General features: G+C 41.5%; 1 protein-coding gene across 2 annotated transcripts in view; it reads left to right on the top strand.

Moving 5' to 3' along the window:
- Positions 1–4128: 4128 nt before the first annotated feature.
- ADCY2 (adenylate cyclase 2) overlaps positions 4129–19130 on the top strand; it is a 203609-nt gene continuing 188607 nt past the window's right edge. For both annotated transcript variants that reach the window (XM_053936042.1, XM_053936034.1), the window contains exon 1: positions 4129–4422. In XM_053936042.1, coding sequence (XP_053792017.1) covers positions 4195–4422 — 228 coding nt within the window. In that variant the 5' untranslated portion in view covers positions 4129–4194. The remainder of the gene's footprint in view (positions 4423–19130) is intronic.

Raw genomic sequence — 19130 nt, 5'->3', positions numbered from 1 at the left:
GAGTTTTTTTTTCTGAAAGTCCTTTGCTTTTCAACCACAAATTACAGAATTCACTGTACCTTCCTTTTCCCTGAGGCATAGCAAACTTTCAGGTTGAGCCAAGTAAGGATGCTTATTTTCAGCTGCCTAGGGTAATTGGTCTCTAAAAACATATGGCATTTCAACTTTAGCAATGACATAATTGTCATTCAACTGCAATAATGTTTGCTTAATTAAATGCATCCTGTGTGGAGAAAAAAAAGTGTTAATTTGTTAAATAAAAAGTAGAGCATTCAAATTAGAAGTTCAAATTCAGATTTGGATACTGCACAGTTTTGGTTACCTTGTCCATATATAGAATTTTGCAGTTCTTATTTACATGACAGTGTGTTTTTTTTTTTTCACTGGACCACTGCCTCTATCTAGAGATCTGCTCTAAGAACTGATGAGGGTTTTAGACATTAAGGTGTAGGAAGTTTCTAGCTGAAATTTGAATGGAAAGATGCAGGTTTCTAGTTCAGAGAGGGAAAGTAGAGCAAGGAAGTCCATCAGCTGGACAAGAAAACACAGGAGTCCAATGGAAACACACCATAGAATTGTACAATCAGAATCGTAGATTATGCTGAGTTGGACACCAGCCTGATGTTACCCCATTCACTGTAACTCTTTGTGCCTGATCTGTGAGCCAGTTGCTCACCCATCACACAACATGGTGATCCAACTGTATGCTGGTTCTTTTGTCCAGAGGAATACTGTGAGACACATCACAGGTTTGCTGTGATATTTGCTCACCTCCTTCATGAGATATCAAAAACTTTGCTGAAGTCCAAAAAGATTACATATAATGACGTTTCTAGATCAACGAGGTGGGTTACCCTGTTGAGAAGGGAAATCAGGTTTCACAAGCAGGATTTAAGCTGTGCTGGCTGTGCTGGCTGTGAGTGATTACTGCATTGTCCTGTAGGCGCTTTTCAATACTTTCCAGAATAATATGTTTCATGATTTTACTGGACACTGAAGTGAGACTGACAGGCCCGTAGTTTCTGGGATCCTTCTTCTTGCCCTTCTTGAAAATCAAGACAATGTTCACCAGCTTCTAGGCAGATGGGACCTCTCTGGATGCCCAAGACTGCTCAAAAATCATCAAGACAGGTTTTGGAATGACATCAGCTAGCTCCTTGAGGATTCCTAGATGAATCCCTTCAGGCCCTGTAGATTTTTAGGGATCCAGCTGGAGCAGCATATCCCATAAAATTTCAGGGCTGACTGGAGTTGATAATTCTCTCAGTCATAGTCCTCCAGCTCAGGGCACTGAGATCCCCTTGTTCCATCATCCATGCAGAAGACTGAGGCAAAGAATACATTAAATACTTCTGCCTTCTTCATGTCCTTGTTTGGGAGGTGATCATCTTCATCCTCTAACTGACTGATGTTATTTCTACTCTGCCTATTCCCATTAATTTTTATTTCCCCCTACAGTTTTGGCCAACTTCTACTCCAGTTGAGCTTTGGCCACACCAATTTTCTCCCTACAGTGACAAGCAGCATCTCGGTTTTCTTCCTATGTCACCTGACCTTGCTTCCACTGGCCTTCCTTTTTCATCTTCCAAAAACAGATCCCTGTTCAGCCACGCTGGCCTTCTTGTAACATCAAGGAATTGCCTGCTCCTGCGCCCTTAGGAGGTGATGTTGCTACATGATCATTTTGCTTCCTTTTGTTACCATGTTACTTTCTCTTGCTCAGCTGTTGAAACACCTTACATCTGGTCTTTCAGAAAGGAGTTATGCTTATTCCATTGTTTTGGAAAGGCATGAGACACCACTGGGCAACCTTTGGGTTAATTAAGTTTTTGCTGTGCAACTATAATTTTATTTCCTGAGAAATTGCATGAGAGTAATATAATGAGGAATTAGCTGCTACAGGCATAAGATCTTACTGAAATAACAAACAAATTACATGATCATCATGGTAAACTCTTTGGAATGGCCTTTCCTGTTCAGGTTCAGGGAGATGGAAAGCATTGGAAAGCTATTAAAACAGAATCAGCTGGGGGAAGAAGACAACCACTTCTACCATCTATATTAATGTACTGTCTAAGTTTCAAATGCTTTTGCAAGGATGGTTGTTGTACTCATGGAACAGAGAACTTCCTTCATTTTGCCTGTTCAGATATTTTGCATTTTTGTGATTACTTACAGGATCATGAAATTATTCTTGAATTTTTAAGAAGTGTGTATGTGATACTGGTCTTTCCACCTTTGAGAGATCAAAACACCTTCAAATACCAAATTCTGAGATCTGCTTTTCCAAGAGGTTTTATGCTGTATTTCTGGCTCGGCTCTTGATTTTTTTTTTTTTTTAACTCCCTGTGCTTATCTCACTATATATGTGTGTGTGACAGTGAGGGTGGCCAACTCCATAATTTTTGAAGTGACTGCAAGTAAAGCCTTTTCATGTTGCAAAAATTCTCACACCCACCTCTACTGACTCCTTCCCAGCAATTAATTCTGCCAGAATGTTCTCCCCACATAGATTTGTGTTCATCCTTCAATCTTACCACTGCTGCTTTTGAGAGTTTTTCACCCTCTCTCTCCCAAAACAGTGGGTGCGGTTGTAACTTTTCACTTCTCCTTTATGTGTTCCTCCTGCCCCAGAAAGTGCTTCAGGGGAAGGAAGAGTGATAAACAAACAGCTTTTCTTCCATCCAGCCAGTTCAGAGGAACAGGGGGCAGGAAAGCTCAAGTCTCATCCATTTTAAAAACCTGAAGAATCTTAAGAGGTGCAAATATATGGACAGGGCTTTGGAGCTGTACGTGCTATTGGTTTCTCTGCATTGTTACACTCGTGGAGGAGGACCCATCTCTTCTTTTTCTGGGTAGAAAAATCAGTGGCACAGAAGTTAGGTGTTAGATATAAATTAGTTCACAGTTTTGGTCTGTATAATCCTAGTTACCTGCCTTTTCTTCCACTTCTATTCTATTCTTCACCTCTATTCACAGCCCTCTATTCTGTCTCTCATTTATGACAATTTATGATCACTTATGTCTACTCCAGTTTTCCCACCTTTTGTAGTAGCACAGTACTCCCAAGTCTCTCTTGTTTCTAACATTACTCCAATCACCAGGAGACACCCTTGGGACATTCAGGCCCATTAGCATCTGTGTTGCTCTGTTCTCTTCCTCTCCTGGGAGCGTTTTGGCAGCCTCTATGAGTTTAAGGATGTGACAAAGCAACAACAGAGGCTGGAGGGTAGATCAGGGAGGGCAGAGACCGACTTAACCTATGGGGAAGGACATTCAGGGAAGCAATGGGCTGGGAATGCAGAACTGCCTGTAAATGCTGTGCATGACAGATATGTAACTTTATTGTGTTGGATGTCCAGCATCTTTCCAGTCTCTGCTTTGGCAGGAATTAAACAAATCCTTCGGAACATGGTAAGCTGGGGAAAAAATGTGTCATGCTTCTTTCTAACTTGAATGCTCGTTTTGACAAAAATCGATGTATGATTTCTAAAAAGGGGATTCCGCCTCCGGAAAAGGTACCCAGTGAAACAGTCCTGCAAGAGCCCTCCGCCCGTGGGAGCAATTTCAAAGCAATCTCCAAATGTCTCTCCCTCCCGAGCCGTGAGATGCTGCCACACACCCTGGGGAAGGCAGCGCCGTCCCCGCGGGAGCCGGGCAGGGCTGGGGGCGGGCCGGGAGCGGCACACGCCGCGCTCTCCGCCCCACGGCGGCCGTCGGGAGCGGCACCTGCGGCGGCACCGCACCCCTCCGGGCGTCGAGGGCTCCCGGCCCCACGCAGATGGAGGCCGGGCAGGTGGCCCGACCCCCGGCTCTGGTGCGGAGGGGCGCGGGCTAGGGACGATTTTCACGGTCGCCCGCGAAGGCACCTCCCGCTGCCGCCGCCGCCGCCCTGGGGCGCTTACTCTGGGCGGGCACCCGCTGCCCTCCCCGGCGAGGAGGAGCGCCTGCCGCCCCCGCCTCCGGGGGAGCCGGGCAAGGCATGTGCGTGCGGGGTGGCGCCTTCCGGAGGCGCACCAAGCCCCGGGCGGGCTGCGCGGCGGCCGCGGCATCCCGGCGCACCGTGCCCATGCCGCCGCCGCGGCTCCTCCTCTCCGCCTCCCGCGCGGGAGCGCGCCCCGCTCCACTCCCCGGCTGCCTCCTGCAGCAGCGGCGGCGGCGGCGGCTCTGAGGGAGTTGCGCGGGCTCTGCCCGATGTGGCAAGAAGCGATGATGATGAGGAGGAGACGACGCTACCTGCTAGAGCGGGCAGAGCAGGCGGGCGGCGGCTGCGGGGCGAGCGGCGAACAGTCCCGCTCCCGGGACTGGCTCTACGAGTCCTACTACTGCATGAGCCAGCAGCACCCGCTCATCGTCTTCCTGCTCCTCATCGTGATGGGCGCCTGCCTAGCTCTGCTCGCCGTCTTCTTCGCCTCTGGGCTGGTAAGAGACGCCCTCCCGGTCTGGGACCCGCTCCATCCCCGTGTTCCCGGGCATCCCCGCTGCTGCCGCCCGGCATCCCCTCTCCTGTCGCCCCGCTGGCATCGCCGTCCCCGGCACTCTCAGCCGAGGCGGACGGGGCGGGACGGGACGGGGCGGCCGCGAGCCGGTGCTGCAGCTCCTGCGGCGGAAAGTTGGTGGCGGGAGGCGCCGAGGTGGCGGCGGGGTCCGGGGAACCCCCGCCCGAACTTTGCTGCCCGATATTTAGAGGCGACGCTGGAGCAGCGGCCGCGCGGCTGATGGAGCGAAAACTGAGTCAACAAGCGCATCGAGTTTAATTCACTTAATTCCTTGGCTCCGCTGTCTTCCAACTCGCGGCTTGGCCGTGGTGGCCTTTGTAGTGGCAGGGTTTTAGTCACCGCACAAAAATGCAGACGGTACCTGTATCTGAAGTAATATTTTTAGTGCAAGTAAGCAGGGGCTGTGCCCCTCCTTGTGCTAGCCCCCTCCATCCCCTGTGATACCATTTTCTAGCATTTGACCCATTTTCTCAAGAAAGCTTTTGGGACCAGCACAGCCTTCGTTTTTAAGGAAGGTGAAGTTGTTCGGATGTCTTTTCTGCGTGCTCAGTGTGGGGTTTCCAGGCTTTGGGAAGAAAAATGTGTCACAGCAGCAGGTGACAGTCGGTATCAGTTTATCTCCCCTGAAATGGGTGGCGTTTTGCCCTTGCAAAGGAAAAGCTGCAGAGGGCAGTAAAATTCTTGGTCCTTTACAGAGTTTTCCTGCTGTTGATGATGAGGCAGGCTGTTTGCATTACTGTGTACTTCTGAAGTAAATGGGAATTTGAGTGGTCTCAGACTATTCCCCTCCCTTAAAAAAAAAAAGAAAGAAGAATCTTTTGATGGTCTTCTGGAAAGCTGAATGTTTATTGAATAGAGCTAGTTATCTCTAAAGGCAAGGATGAGCAGGTCGGTATAATCCAATGGATTCTCCTAGAGGCACTACAGCTAGTGTTTGCTTATCCTGCTTTCTTGCTTGACCAAACTTTTGTCTTAAAACCTGCAGGAACTGCCTGCAGGATTAGCTAAGCTTTGAGTCAGTTGGTGGTTTATTTCCTTTTGGTGTTTGTATTAGTTGTACTTTAAGCTTTTTGTTCAACCATTCCTACTAAATAGAAAACAGTTGTACAAGTGAGGCCAGTAATGGTGATGCTTCATAATTCAGTTGTTTAATGTCCAAATGTTTAAATTTTGGAGCTCTGTGTGCAAAATACAGGCTTGACCACTTATCTCTTTCTAGTATGTTAATGTGGGTGCTTGCCCATCAGGGCTGAAGGGACTGTTGGAAGGTGGAATTGGATGTCTGTTGGGCAGAGTTAACTGTGGATATATACACTGTACTTGCCCACAGTCAAGGTGGCAGAATTCGGGCTTGACAGTGTTTAGTACTAAATTTTGTACTTTTCAGCTGTGGTATGGTCTGCAGTTTGTTTACAAGTTGCATGTGGTTATTTTGGTAATTTCATCTCTTGAGGTAAATAATTTGCAGTAATGGAAGTGGCATAAAAGTGGACTCGATGGAAGGACTGCTGAAAGTTATGGAAACAAAACTGTGAACTGGCTGAATCTTGCCAGGCGTTACTTCTTCAGAAACAGTGAATTCAGTAGTTCAGTCTGCATTTGGAATTCCAGACATACCGGAAGAGGAAAAAAAATGCTTTTAAAACCGTTTTCCTGAGCCTTTATCTTCCTGTAGTTAACAACTGGATGGGTGAGTGGAGAAAGAGGTGTGTTTCATCCAAGTTTCCAGTCGACAGATGAAAGAAACTTCAGGCAGAGAGAAAGCTTGCCTGTATGAACTTCCAGCCACAGGATGGTGGACAAAATCCTTTGGAACCCTGCCCAGAATTTCACCTAAAAGTGCTGTATTATTGTCTAGTTTCTAGTTGCATTTGTGATTATAAAGTATTCCTGAAGGTTTAGATCTCTTTCTCCTGCGTCTGAGTGAAGGTTACATATTTTATAGAGCTGTGGATTTTTAATCTTTTTTTTTTTTTGTGCCTGATGATATAAAAAGGACATATGGTTAAGAGTATCTGAGCCACAAAATCTGGTATTAATATCCTTATCTTTCATCTTGCACAACTTGTACAGCTGTGATTGTTTTGACAGAAAACCTAATTTTGTAGAGAAGGCCCAGTGGAAGTGAAGTGGGATAGTTCTGTGCAGATCTGTGCTATGCATCTGAAGTTAAGGGAAATATTTCTTAACAGTTTCCTTTAGATTTTGTACAAAGCAGTTAAGATTTCACTGAAAATTACTTAAGCCTATTGTGGAGAAAAAACTCCAAAATGACTCACTATAACACTCATTTTGGATTTCTTGCTTGTGCTTCGTAGAACAGTTTAGAACATGGAACGTGGGATTGGACATTGTTAGGATGGATATTCATGAAGTGTGAAGAATATTCATGTTCTAGGCTGTCTTAAAAAAAAACTGGAAACCAATGGAAGTGAGAGGACACTTTCCTTCTATTTTAATGTTTTATTTGGTTGTTAAAATATATCACTGTGGTGTCTGAATTGCCTTTTTTTGGTGTTTTTTCATGTGGCAAAGTATTCTTAAGTGTTTCCAAACAAAGCCAGCCACACAGGGGATGTGTTTTACTTATTCAGCTCTTTCAACCTGTCAGAATACAAGCGATAGCCTTCCTGATTTCAGATGAAAAATTTATGAAAGCTGTTGCAAAATTACAGTAAACAAGATTACTTACAAAGTGTGCCTGGAAATCAGATTACTTTTCTTTCAGACAATGTACTGCTATTATTACCGAGAGAGGTTTCTTGGGAGATTTTGCTTTTGTTTCAGAGAACTATTGTGATTTTGACCTTTGGAATTAAGCACTCTATCTCTCCAACACTAGATATAAAACTTGAGTCAGCTTGAACGATGACCATTCACAGCTTGTAGTTTAAAATAATGTAGTGATTGTATCAACCTTTGAATTTCCTGTGTCAGAGTATCCTCTGTATTTCTCTACCTGGCGTGAACTGCAGGCTGGCAAAATGAGATCAGTCATCCATGTTTAGCTGCTGCTTTAATCGATAGAGAGTAAATTATTTTCCCAAACCTGCAAAAGCCTTTCAGGGCTTAAAAATGCCAGAGGTCAGATTCATTTTCTCTCTGACTATTGTGTTGTTCTTTCAATATAATATGTTTGAAAAACTCATTATTTGCCCGTCTCTCCCTTTTTAGTACTAAAAGCTTATGACCATTTTTAGTGGTATCTAGAACATTTTTGTCTCTGGCAAGAGCATATCTCTGCAACTGCAATTTGCAGGAGATTAAAAAAAAAAAAAGAGCAGTTTTTAAATTCATAGTGTAAAATATGAGTGTACCTGAAATATCTGAAATTGTGATGAATTTCTTACATGATTAAACAAAAACTCTGAAGATAGGGTGATGCCCAAATTGTACAATTTATTGGAAGGCCATAACTTTCCTTTATCCATGCATTTTTCTAGACTTAAAAGAGTGCCTAGTCCATAGATAAAGGCTTCAATAAGTACCTACACTTCAGGGATATCAAAATATTTTAGCACTTGTGTTGTAAGTGGGATTTAAGTAAGATTTAAACCTGTTGTGATCTTCTTTCTGTTCCTTTTCTGAAAACCTATGGTTCACCAGTCTGCTACCAGACACACATGTTTTCTTTCAGGCTGGCCTGTTCTCCTTGCTCAGGACCTGTAAGCCTGCGGTGTGATGTTAACATTAGCTGCAGCCCTTATTTTCCTCCCAAATTCTTGCTGCCATGTGTGACCTTGCAAAACTCTTAAGATGTGGTTGCTGGTGTGTAGGCTCTGGTGTGTCAACGTGTGTTTCTTGAGGGTGTCCTTGGCCAACCGGAGCATGTGTTGAGCAAAAAGTGCTTCTGCAAGGTGGCATGGTGTTGCCTTGCCTCTTCCAAAGCACTCTGAGATTGTACTGGATCAGCCACCTAAGGACTGTCTGTAGAGCAGAGGTATTAGTTGCCCCCTCAACCACTTCTTTGAAGTTCCTGAAAAGCTCAGGATTGTGCTGGTAGGCTCAGTTTAGATTTGTGAACCTTTTTATGGATTTATAAATTCAAGAAACTAAAGGTTGGCTGCACATCTGTTTTACTGACATATCCAAATACCTACTGTAGCAAAAAGGGGAGCAGTCGGTGGTTCTTAAAGAGGGGGTACAATTAACTACGTAGATGTACCTGCAGCATGGCAGATGTACATTCTGCAGGAGTTGGTTTACTGGCATCAGACTGACTGAACTTACCATCAGCTGATCCTGCATTGAAGAAGAAGTAGCTGCCTCATTCTGAAGGAGTACGTGAAAACTTTCTGGCTGCCAACCTGACTGGCAGAGAACTGTTTCTGTGCAAGGAGAAGATCAGGAGAGTCCTGTAAGCCTCTTGGGGTTTGAACTGAGGTGTGCCATTTCTTCCCTCTAATTGATGTTATTCCTAAAATAAATTCTTGCTGTTTCTGGTAAAAGCTGGACATCAGCCAAGCCCTTCCAGATTTCCATGATCAGAATCTCATCTTGAAATGAAGGGGGAAAAGTCTTCCAGGTCCATGTGGAAAACGTAATCTTAGCATGTTTCATCATTCTCTAAAAGCATCTGATGTGTACCTCTGGTAATGTTCTCATCTCATCAGTTTGCCTCTGAAAAATTCATGCATCCACACCAAAATTCATCCATCCACACACTGACGACGTGATTTTGTATCTGTATTCTTGAGATGCTCCGTTATAACCTAATTGCATGGAATAATACAGGCATACTATAAGACCATTTGTACTCTCAATTTTAGGATATCTTTTGAGATCAACCCTGTGCAATTTACAGCTTTTTTTAGTTTAAGAGCACCAACTGTTTTCCCAAAGCCAAAGAATAACCAAGGTCTGAAAACCTTGGAATCTTTGCAGACTGAAAGTAAGCCAAAGCGTCTGTTAACAGTGTTTCCAAACTCCGATATACTCATTCTCCCAAGAAGAAAGCAAAATCACAGCAAAAGTAATGAAGTAAAAAAATCCTCACTAATTGAAGGACAAGCAGAAGTTTTTTGCATGCTTGGTGCTATGGTTGTTGTGCTCAGGTGGTATCCTACCTCTCCTTAAACTCTTTCTGCCATACTGCTGCTACTACCAACATGACAAGGAATTCAAAATAAACATCAGTGTATTTACAATGCCTTTTCTTTCCACAGTTCCAGTTATAATTGACTGTACAGCTCTGATTTCAAGTCCCTTATTAAAATGTTCCATGAGGAACTCCCATATTTCTAATTCTTTTTTTCTTGTCTCTAGATACCATATAGCAGTATATTCTTCTAGCTATAGTTGCTGGTTACTTGATGCAATCTTAGGATATTGCTATCCCTGCCAGATGTTCCTTCTGATGTTCTCTGAGAGTGACTTTCTAAAGGCAGTATTACCTCTTTAGTGAGGCAGGAAAGGTTGCTGTATCTTCCTGTCTGAAGCAGGAATTGCCTGGCTTTCTGTCTGGTTTCAGCCCTCAGTACTGCATCAGTCTGGGCTGCTACTTCTTTCATTCGCTAATGACACTCGCAGTACATCTGTGGTTACTTTTATTGCTGCTAAGAGCTTGTCTCATTTGCCAGTCCCTAACAAGTCTGGAAACAGAGCCATCAAGTTAATGAGCTGCTGGTGGCAACCTCACTTTGCATGCCTCTGTTTCATCTTTCATATTGAAAAACCTAAATTCTGGATAAGAATTGGCTAAAACTATGAGTATGGCAATATTGGAAAAATGCTTAGTCTTTAATTGTAATCTTAATAAATTGAAGTTTTATGAATACCTTGGCAATAGAAAACTTATTTAATGCCACAAATTGTGCCTCAAAATGGTGGCTCCACAACTGCTAATCATTACTGCAGCTGACAGACATGATAAATAACATTCTGACTAGAGCTGTTGTTTACTGGTGTGCAATGGGAATAAGACAGATGATGGATTAGGCTCTGATTGTCTGCTGTCTTTATCAGCCTCAAGCCAGGTATGTGGATTCACAAATCCTGTACTGGGAACTTCACAGTGTCATGTGACTTGTGAATACCAGTCTGCCTATCTTCCTTAAATTTTTATAAATTGGTTTCAAGTTCCTTGTTGTGGACAGCTACATCCAGCCCATTTGTTGGCTCCTACAAAATGGTGAATATATTTCTTTGAACCTTCAAGGGCTCTTTTAGATTAAGGACCTTAGCCAGAGGTCACAGTCTCTGCGTTTACACTGTGATTAAGAAAAGTTCTTGTTATAACAGTAGTGGTCACTGGAGCCTTCCAGTGACTCCAAACTGATGGACACTGCACACAGATAGATGTGTTCTGCAAATCTCTTGAGCAGCTGGGTGTGGTGGGGAACAAAGTGCAGCTGAACACCTGTAGTGTTTGATGCTATGCTTACCTCTCCAGTCACAGCAGAGCTGTGATCCCAAATAATTATGTGCTGCCATAGTAGCTTCTGCATATTTCAAAAAGAATTGAATCAACTCAAGTCACATTGATCTGTGATGATGAGAAGATACCAACAGATTAAACTTCTGTTTTGGGGGATCTGGATCCAAAAATAAGTGAATTGGCACAGTTCTGCCCTTTTTTCCCTGACTTTTTTTTTTTCTTTGAGCATCAAACCTGATGAAAAAACCTAAAACTCAAAACAGCTCAATACATTTTCTTTTCCATGTCTTTTGTTTTTATATCTTGAATAAACAACCTTCAGACACTGACCCTGATTCAGGTGATGCTGAAAATTGAAGGGACTGTTGCACCATCTGTACGGGGGAGTGTAAGGCTGTGTCTACACTTACTCTCCCAGTTGTCTCTTTTACCAAGCTGTATAGAAACATTTTCTTTATCTCTTCTCTAAACAGAACTCTTGGTTTTAGTGTGCATATAGGATATAAAAGCCCCTTGCTGTTTCTGGTGTGACCCTGTTCCTGGCTTGTGTCTGGGAGAGGCAGAGGAGATGACCACAAATGATGATGGTGTTAGTCTGAACATTTTCTTCTTTCGCCATCCATAGTTCTAGTTTTGAAGGTTTTCTTACCTGGAAGGTGTGCTCCAGAGTGCAGGAGCAATGGCTTCTGGTTGCATACACCAGAGACCAGCTGGGGGTGAGAGGTGCTCTAGCCCACCTCTCTGTTTCCCAAATAGCTTCTCAGAGCTGCTCAGTAATGTCTGCAAAAGTAGGTAGAACTTTTTTCCACCTGCCTCCCACAGCTGAATTGTGTGCTGTGGGACATTTTAAAGACCCTAAATGCTATGGCTGGCACAGGGGATCTGCTCACTGACTGGATAAATGGGATTGCTGTCCTTCAATTCCAGGTAAAATTTCCATATCCCTTTCTCCAATTTGCTAGTACTTTGGTCAGTCTGGAAAATTCTAGGAAGACTGGATTCCCCCCAGCTCCTTTTCCAGCAACACTGATTTCAGGCTGAGGACTTGGACATGTTACTTCCTTTGAGAGAAGTGTTAGGAAAACAGATGCTCTTTGAACTTGGCTCAGCACCTGCTTGGTAGTGCTTCTGTTCTTAGAATTGTTTAGGTTGGAAAAGGCCATCAAATCCAGCCATTAATCCATCACTGCCAGGTCCACCATTAAGCCATATCCCTAAGTGACACATCGACATGTATTTTAAGTACCTCCAGGAATGGTGACTTCAGCACTTCCCTGGGTAGCCTGTTCACCCTTTTGATGAAGGGATTTTTCCGAATATGCAATCTAAACCTCCCCTGGTGCAACTTGAGGCCATTTTCTCTTTATCCATATTTTGTTATTGGGTGAAAGAGACCAAGACCCACCTTGCTCTGCCTTTCAGATAAATGTAGAAATATTAAGGTTCCCCACTGAACAACATTTTCTCCAGGCTAGACAACCTTAGTTCCTTCAGCTGCTCCTCATATATCACTTCAGTTGCTTCATATACCTTGGCAGGTGGGTGGATTCTATTTCCTTGCTGCAGGTATTGTGATGGTGCTTTGTAGCAGCACAGTGGTCTGGGAACTGTCTAGTCTGGTCAAGACCTAGGAGGACACGGTAGGGGAGCTTGTCTAGACCAGTAGCTTGTCCTGTAAGCCCCAGTGGGGATCCCTACCCTGCTAACTCATGGCAGACAATGGCCACAAACTCTCACTGGGGCTTGTTTTCTACACCAGTGAGCTCTGGGAATTTTTAGACCTGACTGATAGGTGGTGGGATTTTATAAAGTTGTAATGTGACATCTATTTAACAATAAAATAATTTACCAGATTGATTTTGTTTTCTTTGATTTTTTTTTTATTTTCTTACCTGTGCTTTAATGAAATAGGGTAACAGTACTTATGAATAAGCTGCCAACTAACACAAAAATGTCTGTATTTGCAGTGAGTTGCATGTTGACACTTTTTCTTGATTACAGCCAGATCCTCAAGTTATTATGTCAGGAGGAAAATGGTGAGGGAAAGCCACCTTTTCACTTCGATTTAAAAGTGACAGCCAAAATATGTAACTGTCACTATTAAATAGCTCAAAGAGTCAGATGAGTACTTCTGACTTCTACAAATCTAAATGAATATTTCATACTTCCATGAATCTATATGGGTACAAGAAAGGCCGTAATTTCACTTTTAATATATGTTACAGTGCAGTTAATCTGAAAAATATGTCTTTGAGTCTTGTGAAGTATTGTATTATCCATAATGTTTAGCTGATGGAGCTTTTTCAACTACATGTTTTGAATATATTTAACTAAAAAATACATGTTCTTCCTAAGTGTTGTACTCATTTTATCTTCCATATATTGTGATTTGTATAAATAGTAGTTGCATTTATTGGAAAGTGTTTTTATAATATAAGGAAGGATTTTGAGAATATCTGAAAAGTAAGCCAAACTGAGTTATTAATCCACCTTTTTTTGAGAGGAAGTCAGAAGCAATGCATGTAGAATAAAGTACACAAGAAAGATATTTTGATCACTATATTTACATTAAAAATTAATGAATTATGTGAGTAGGTTCTAATTATCTCTGGAGCCTGAAATAATTAGTTTCATCAAAGTACAGATTTTTGCTCACTTTTCTGCTTGCTGTATCCCCCCTCTTCTGAGGGGACACTTCAGGGAGCAGGATGTAATTAACTGTCCTTGCTCTGGGACGTGGTTTGTCTTCTGTGGCTGCCAGCTACTGCCATTGAGTAGGACAAGTTTAGAAGTGCACCCAGCTGAGTGTTGTAGCCACTAGTAATTGGGCTTGACCATTCTGGTTTTCTTATGCTGTTACATGTTTTAAAGTAAAGCTTTTGATAATTGCCAGCCTAAGAGAAGGTTGAGATGCTGACTTAAAGGCATGGAAGTCCTGTTCCTATTCCCAGACCCTGTTCATGGGCCCTCTGAACCTAAATACATAGTTGTATGCACTGACAGATTTTATCTGACATGTGGTTAACCAGAGGAGAGGACACAAATCGATGGAAAATAAACCAAGAGAAGAAAACTGCTGTTATGGCAAATGAGGATGTAAAAAAAAAAAAAAAAAAACCCACTCGCTGTTGAGGTTGAGTACATGGTGTTTGCACGGGGCGTATTTTTGAATATAAAATATAATATATGGGCCCACATATCCTGGTTCTACAAATTATGTTTTTGGCAGGGATAGGTGTCTGTTCTCTATGGCATATGATAGGGTAGGAATGGTCAGGAGCTCATGGGGTTCTGGCTACATCTTTGCATGCAGATAGCTCCAGTGGAGGTTGTTCCTGTTGGCCTGAGATGGACACTACCTTTAAACAACAAAAGAGCTGGATTAAAGGACAGTTGTGCTCACTCCATGCAGAGAAGAGAAACCTTAAAACCAAGTGTTATTCCTTCACAGTCTAGCCACTGTATTGCAGCTTTGACTATTCTTGAAAACTATCTTTTCTTCCTTTGCATTCATTTGGGAATGGTGATTGAACCATTATCATGCATTCATCATGCATTGAGGTGGCATTGTGATGTTCTCTCTTCTTTATTCAATTTTCCTATGTTCTGCATTTCAGGTTGTTTTTTGACTGCTGGTGAGCACCTAAGTGATGTTTTCATGGGTGTAGCTATGATAAACACCAAATATCTCTAAGTATTAGTCGCCAGCCAAGAGCTTGTTGTCATGTGTATAAAGTTAGGATTGCTCTGTCTGAGGTGCATCTCTGCACACACATCTCTGCTGAAGTTCATCTGTGATTTTCTTGCTCTGTAGTGACTCCTAGGAGATCCTTTTGTCTTTCTTCGTAGCTGACCTCCATCTTTGCCAGATTGCTGTTCAGCCAGACCGTTTATGGATATTTTGAACATATACCTTAGGATTCCTGAGGACTTTGGTACCTTTGTTTTTTGCAATTTTTCCTGGCAGATGCCAGATGTGCTGGTACTTCCCTTTGTCTTTGAGAGAGGTCCCAGGAGAGATGGCATTACATCACATGCCTGTCTTTGGACACTGGAACTTTTGGGTGCAGGTTACATGCTACTGTAGTTCTAGCTCTTTCTTCTTTGAGTCTTATTGGCCCTTTCTGGTGAATCCTGACTGCTTGTGGTTATTTGTTTTTTTTTTTACATTTCATGTTTCTGCTGTTGTCTGTAATGCCTTACACTAATGCTTCAATTTGAGACAGACTTTCTGATTTATTCCCCTTGCATAGATGATTTTGGAATGAGAATTATCCCACACTGAACACAGATAAAAAAAAAAAAAAACAAACAACCCAAACACTTTCTGCTACAGTCTGTTCTTTAGTTGTTCTTTTTAATACCTGCATAATCTGTTTGTTTGGAAGTTCTTTACCAGGCTGCCAACTCCTGATCATGTTTCAAAAAGAATTTACTGTTTATTTGTATACTCTTAAAAATAACTTCTCAAGCAAGTTCTTTTCTTGGCCTGCATTATTGAGTCTTTATATTAACTGAGCCTTTATATTAAATCCTTTTTTATCACTGCCTTTCAGGTTGTTGTGTTGTTTTTGGTTTTTTTTTTTTGTTTTTTTTTTTTTTCCTTTACAGAAGATAAATTTTAGAAGCTTCCTTACTTGGATGTTGAGACATTCTGATTGTATTTTGATCTTTCTCAAGTCATTTAGGGGAATTGAGTAGCTGTTGTCCTGTGCCTCTGAGTTTTGTAGTGTCTTCAGGCTACCTACAAAGATTTTAATCTGTAAGCTTATAGCTCCCCCTTTCAATTTTAGTGTTTAGGTTTTGTTTTCCATTTGTTTGCTTAACAAGATTTATCCTTGTTATAAGGAAGCCCCTCAATAGCAATATTTTGTGGACCAGATTCTTTCCCTTTCTTGAGATCAGACTGATCTCAAGATTGTTTTCGCTTTCTTTGGGTGGGTTTTTTGTCTCTGTACTTGTTTGTTTTGTTTTTCAGCAGTGCATGAGACACAGACTGTGGTCTCAGCTTCCATCTGCTGTTGTGATGCTTAGCAAGTCCATCTGGGAGTCACTAAAGTATCCCTTGATCTGCTATGTTTTCTTCTTTGACAGCCCTCCTTATATCTGCATGATAACCAGTCCTCTAAGTAATTTATTTTTATGAGGCTTTGCTGTTCAGTCTCTTTTTTTTGGCTCATAGCCACTTTATACTATTTGTTAATTCTCTTAGACTGTTAACACAGGCCTTTCTTCAGTCTCTGGTGAACAGTATGGCTTTCAGTCTTTTTCTACTTTTTCATTATTCTGCTGATGATTTTTTTACACCAAGTTTTCAGTAAGACTATTGTGTAAATAATGCTTCAACAACAGGCATTTTCATTCTTCCATCTAGCTTCCTAGGCTTGTAGAGAAGAGTGTATCCTTTCATATGGTGTCATATTGCTCTGCCAGATTTTAAAAAGAGATTCTGTTCTGCCTTTCCTTTGCTGAAACCTTCTTAGCTGAGTTTAATCAACTTCTGTCCTTTCATTTAGTTCAGACTCACTGGTCTCCTTGACGTTACTGCTTCTCTTAAACCATGTACTCTGTTTCTGTAACTATCAATCTATAGCATTCAATTTGAATTTTTTCCTATGATGTTGCAAGTACCAGAAAACTCATTCTTATCTTTGTTAAGCTCAGCTGCCTTCTAGAAACAAAATGCCTATTCCCCAAATATCTCGGTTTCTTTGATTTCCCTTTTGAACACATTTTCATAGCTGCTTATTGAACTTTTACTTGCTAACCAGTTGGTGTTTTTTGTTGTTGGTGTTTTTTTGTTTTTTTTTTTTTTTTTGTTTTTTTTTTTTTTTTTTTTTTTGTTTTTTTTTTTTTTTTTTTTTTTTTTTAATTATTTTTTTTTTTTGAGGATCATTTCTGGGAATGCTACAACTGTTCTCTGTTTTCTTCACTAGGAGCAAATATTTTATCTCCAGAAGTTTTCTTCCAATTTCTTATGTTACTAGTATTTGCACAGAATCCATGGCACCTCCAAAGAGCCTTTCCAAAGCTTCTGTGAGGTCTGATGTTTTTTGCATTGAACAGAGAAGTCTTTGATCTCTGGTATGACTTTGCATTCCTGATAATCATTGCTACAACACTGAAGCAGGCAAGGTTCACTAATAGCTATCAGGCAAACTTGGAAAAATCTGGATACCATCATTTTCTACTGACTAATTGAGAAGATAAATAATATCTATATGTGACTAGACTTACTGAAAAAAAAAACCCACTGACCAAAACTGCTTGGCTTGGTAGTCAGGCAAGTGTGTGGTCAGACAGGTGTTCACAAGATGTGCAGGATTGGCCACTGTATTGTCACTGTTAGTCCTGTGTGCTCACAAGGAATTTCCTGTAATGCCAGAGAACAGTTCCTGTTGGATTGAAGCAGAAGTGCTGCACTGTTGCAAAACTGCACACTTCTCATCTGGGAAACACATTTACAGCACACATGGTTCATGGCTTTCAAGCCTGGGGAAAGGCTTCAGGTGGCCACAATGTCATCTGAAGGGTTTGGATGAAATCTTGCTGCTCCAATTATGTTCCCATGTACTAGCGAATACAGAATGGTTTAGAATGGGGCCATGGATGCAGAACTGCTTCTCATGGTTGCATACACAGTATCACACAGCAGCTGGGCAGCTGTAATGCCACATGATCCATGTGATGTGCAAATGGCTGGACTGACATTCATCTAGTGTGGTGTCAGAGATCTCTGTGCACTAACAAGTGTAGACTGCACATCAGACTCATTAATAGACAGAACTGAATTTCTCAAGACAACAGACATCATGAGACAACTGGATTTGGGCCTGATGCTGTTATCATTGATCTGCTAAGCCAGACGGGGAATGTTGAATCAAAGAGAAAAAAAAAATTCAGGCATGCAGTTGCATAAGGCCTTAGTGAAAATGAAAAGCTTCATTGACACAAACTTCCAAGACAGTTTGATTAAAAGATACAGGTCAGTTAATTTTCTGCTAATGTCCTTGAATACGCTGCACAAAACTCAATAGAAGATTAAAAAAAAAAAAGAAAAAGACATAAGAAAGCTTTTAACCAGGCAGCTAAGCAAGAAAAACAAGCAAAGTTTTATGTTATGAAAGATAAATGGTGGGCACAAAAGGCAGAGGAGTCTTTCTGAGTTGTGGATCCAGAAAACATGGTGTGGTATTGGAAATAGCATCTGGCCTTAAAGACACTGCACAGTTTCTGAAGTAGACATGGACTAATATTAATGGAATTGATGGAAAAGATACCTTGGACTGCTGGCAGAAACTTTTCAGTTGTTGTCCTAAATGATGAAATCCTAGATGAAACAGGCAGCTACTTGGCCAGGAGCAGGGCACGGCACCTCTTAATAAAATAGAGATTTTTCCAGCTGTCTAGCAGATGGCACGCAATGCAGTCAGCCATAAGCAAATTCACTAAAATATAAAACCACAGGAGAGGGGTCACAAGTAGCCAGAAGAATTTTGCAGATTTTGTACAGAAATATTTTTTGTAATATTAGAGAATTTAAATGCTGTCCAGTTTTACAAAGAGAAGGGAGATTATGTCTTCTGAAAATCATTGTCTCGAGTCCTGGAAAAGGTTTTTACAGGAAAAATGGGCAGTTTTTGCTGCAGAGACAACTCAACAGATTCTTTCAGTCAGTCCTGTTAAAGGAAGATGTTTAATTGAGAGGTCAGCAAACTAGTAATCCTTGAGCCCTGTAACATTTCTTCTAACACTCAACATTTTTGAATAGCTGCATGAAATGGAAGATACTGAAAATTGAATAGATGTATGAAATAAAGTAAATCAATGTTTGAAGAACATTAATCACTTGGTTTTATATTTACATTTAGAGCGTGTTTCATTGATCTCAGCAAAAAAGGATTTTAGTAGGAATTTAATGTAGTAAATGGTTTGAGTTAATTCAAAGTGTGTGATATTTCAGATCCCAGCAGGAGTCCTCTGTATACAGACTACTGTTGAATTCCATTAAACAAAAAGAATAAAGAAAAAGTGTCAAAAGAATGAGGGACCATGTGAAAAGATTTTATGCTAAAACTTGGCATTTTGATGCTTATTTGTTCATTTTTATGGATTATTTCATCTGACTATGTTTTTATATATAACACTGAAGTGCTCTATAGCAGCTTTGCTGTTTAAAATTAAACTGAGGGCATGACATTATCTGAGAAAGTAAAAGATGTAGACTGAGAGAAAGGTGTGGGTTTTGGAAAGAT

This window comes from Vidua chalybeata, chromosome 1 (genome assembly GCF_026979565.1).
Source record: "Vidua chalybeata isolate OUT-0048 chromosome 1, bVidCha1 merged haplotype, whole genome shotgun sequence".
NCBI classification, from domain to species: domain Eukaryota; kingdom Metazoa; phylum Chordata; class Aves; order Passeriformes; family Viduidae; genus Vidua; species Vidua chalybeata.
Note: the sequence above shows the minus strand (reverse complement) of the source record. Positions and strands in the feature narration are given on the sequence as shown.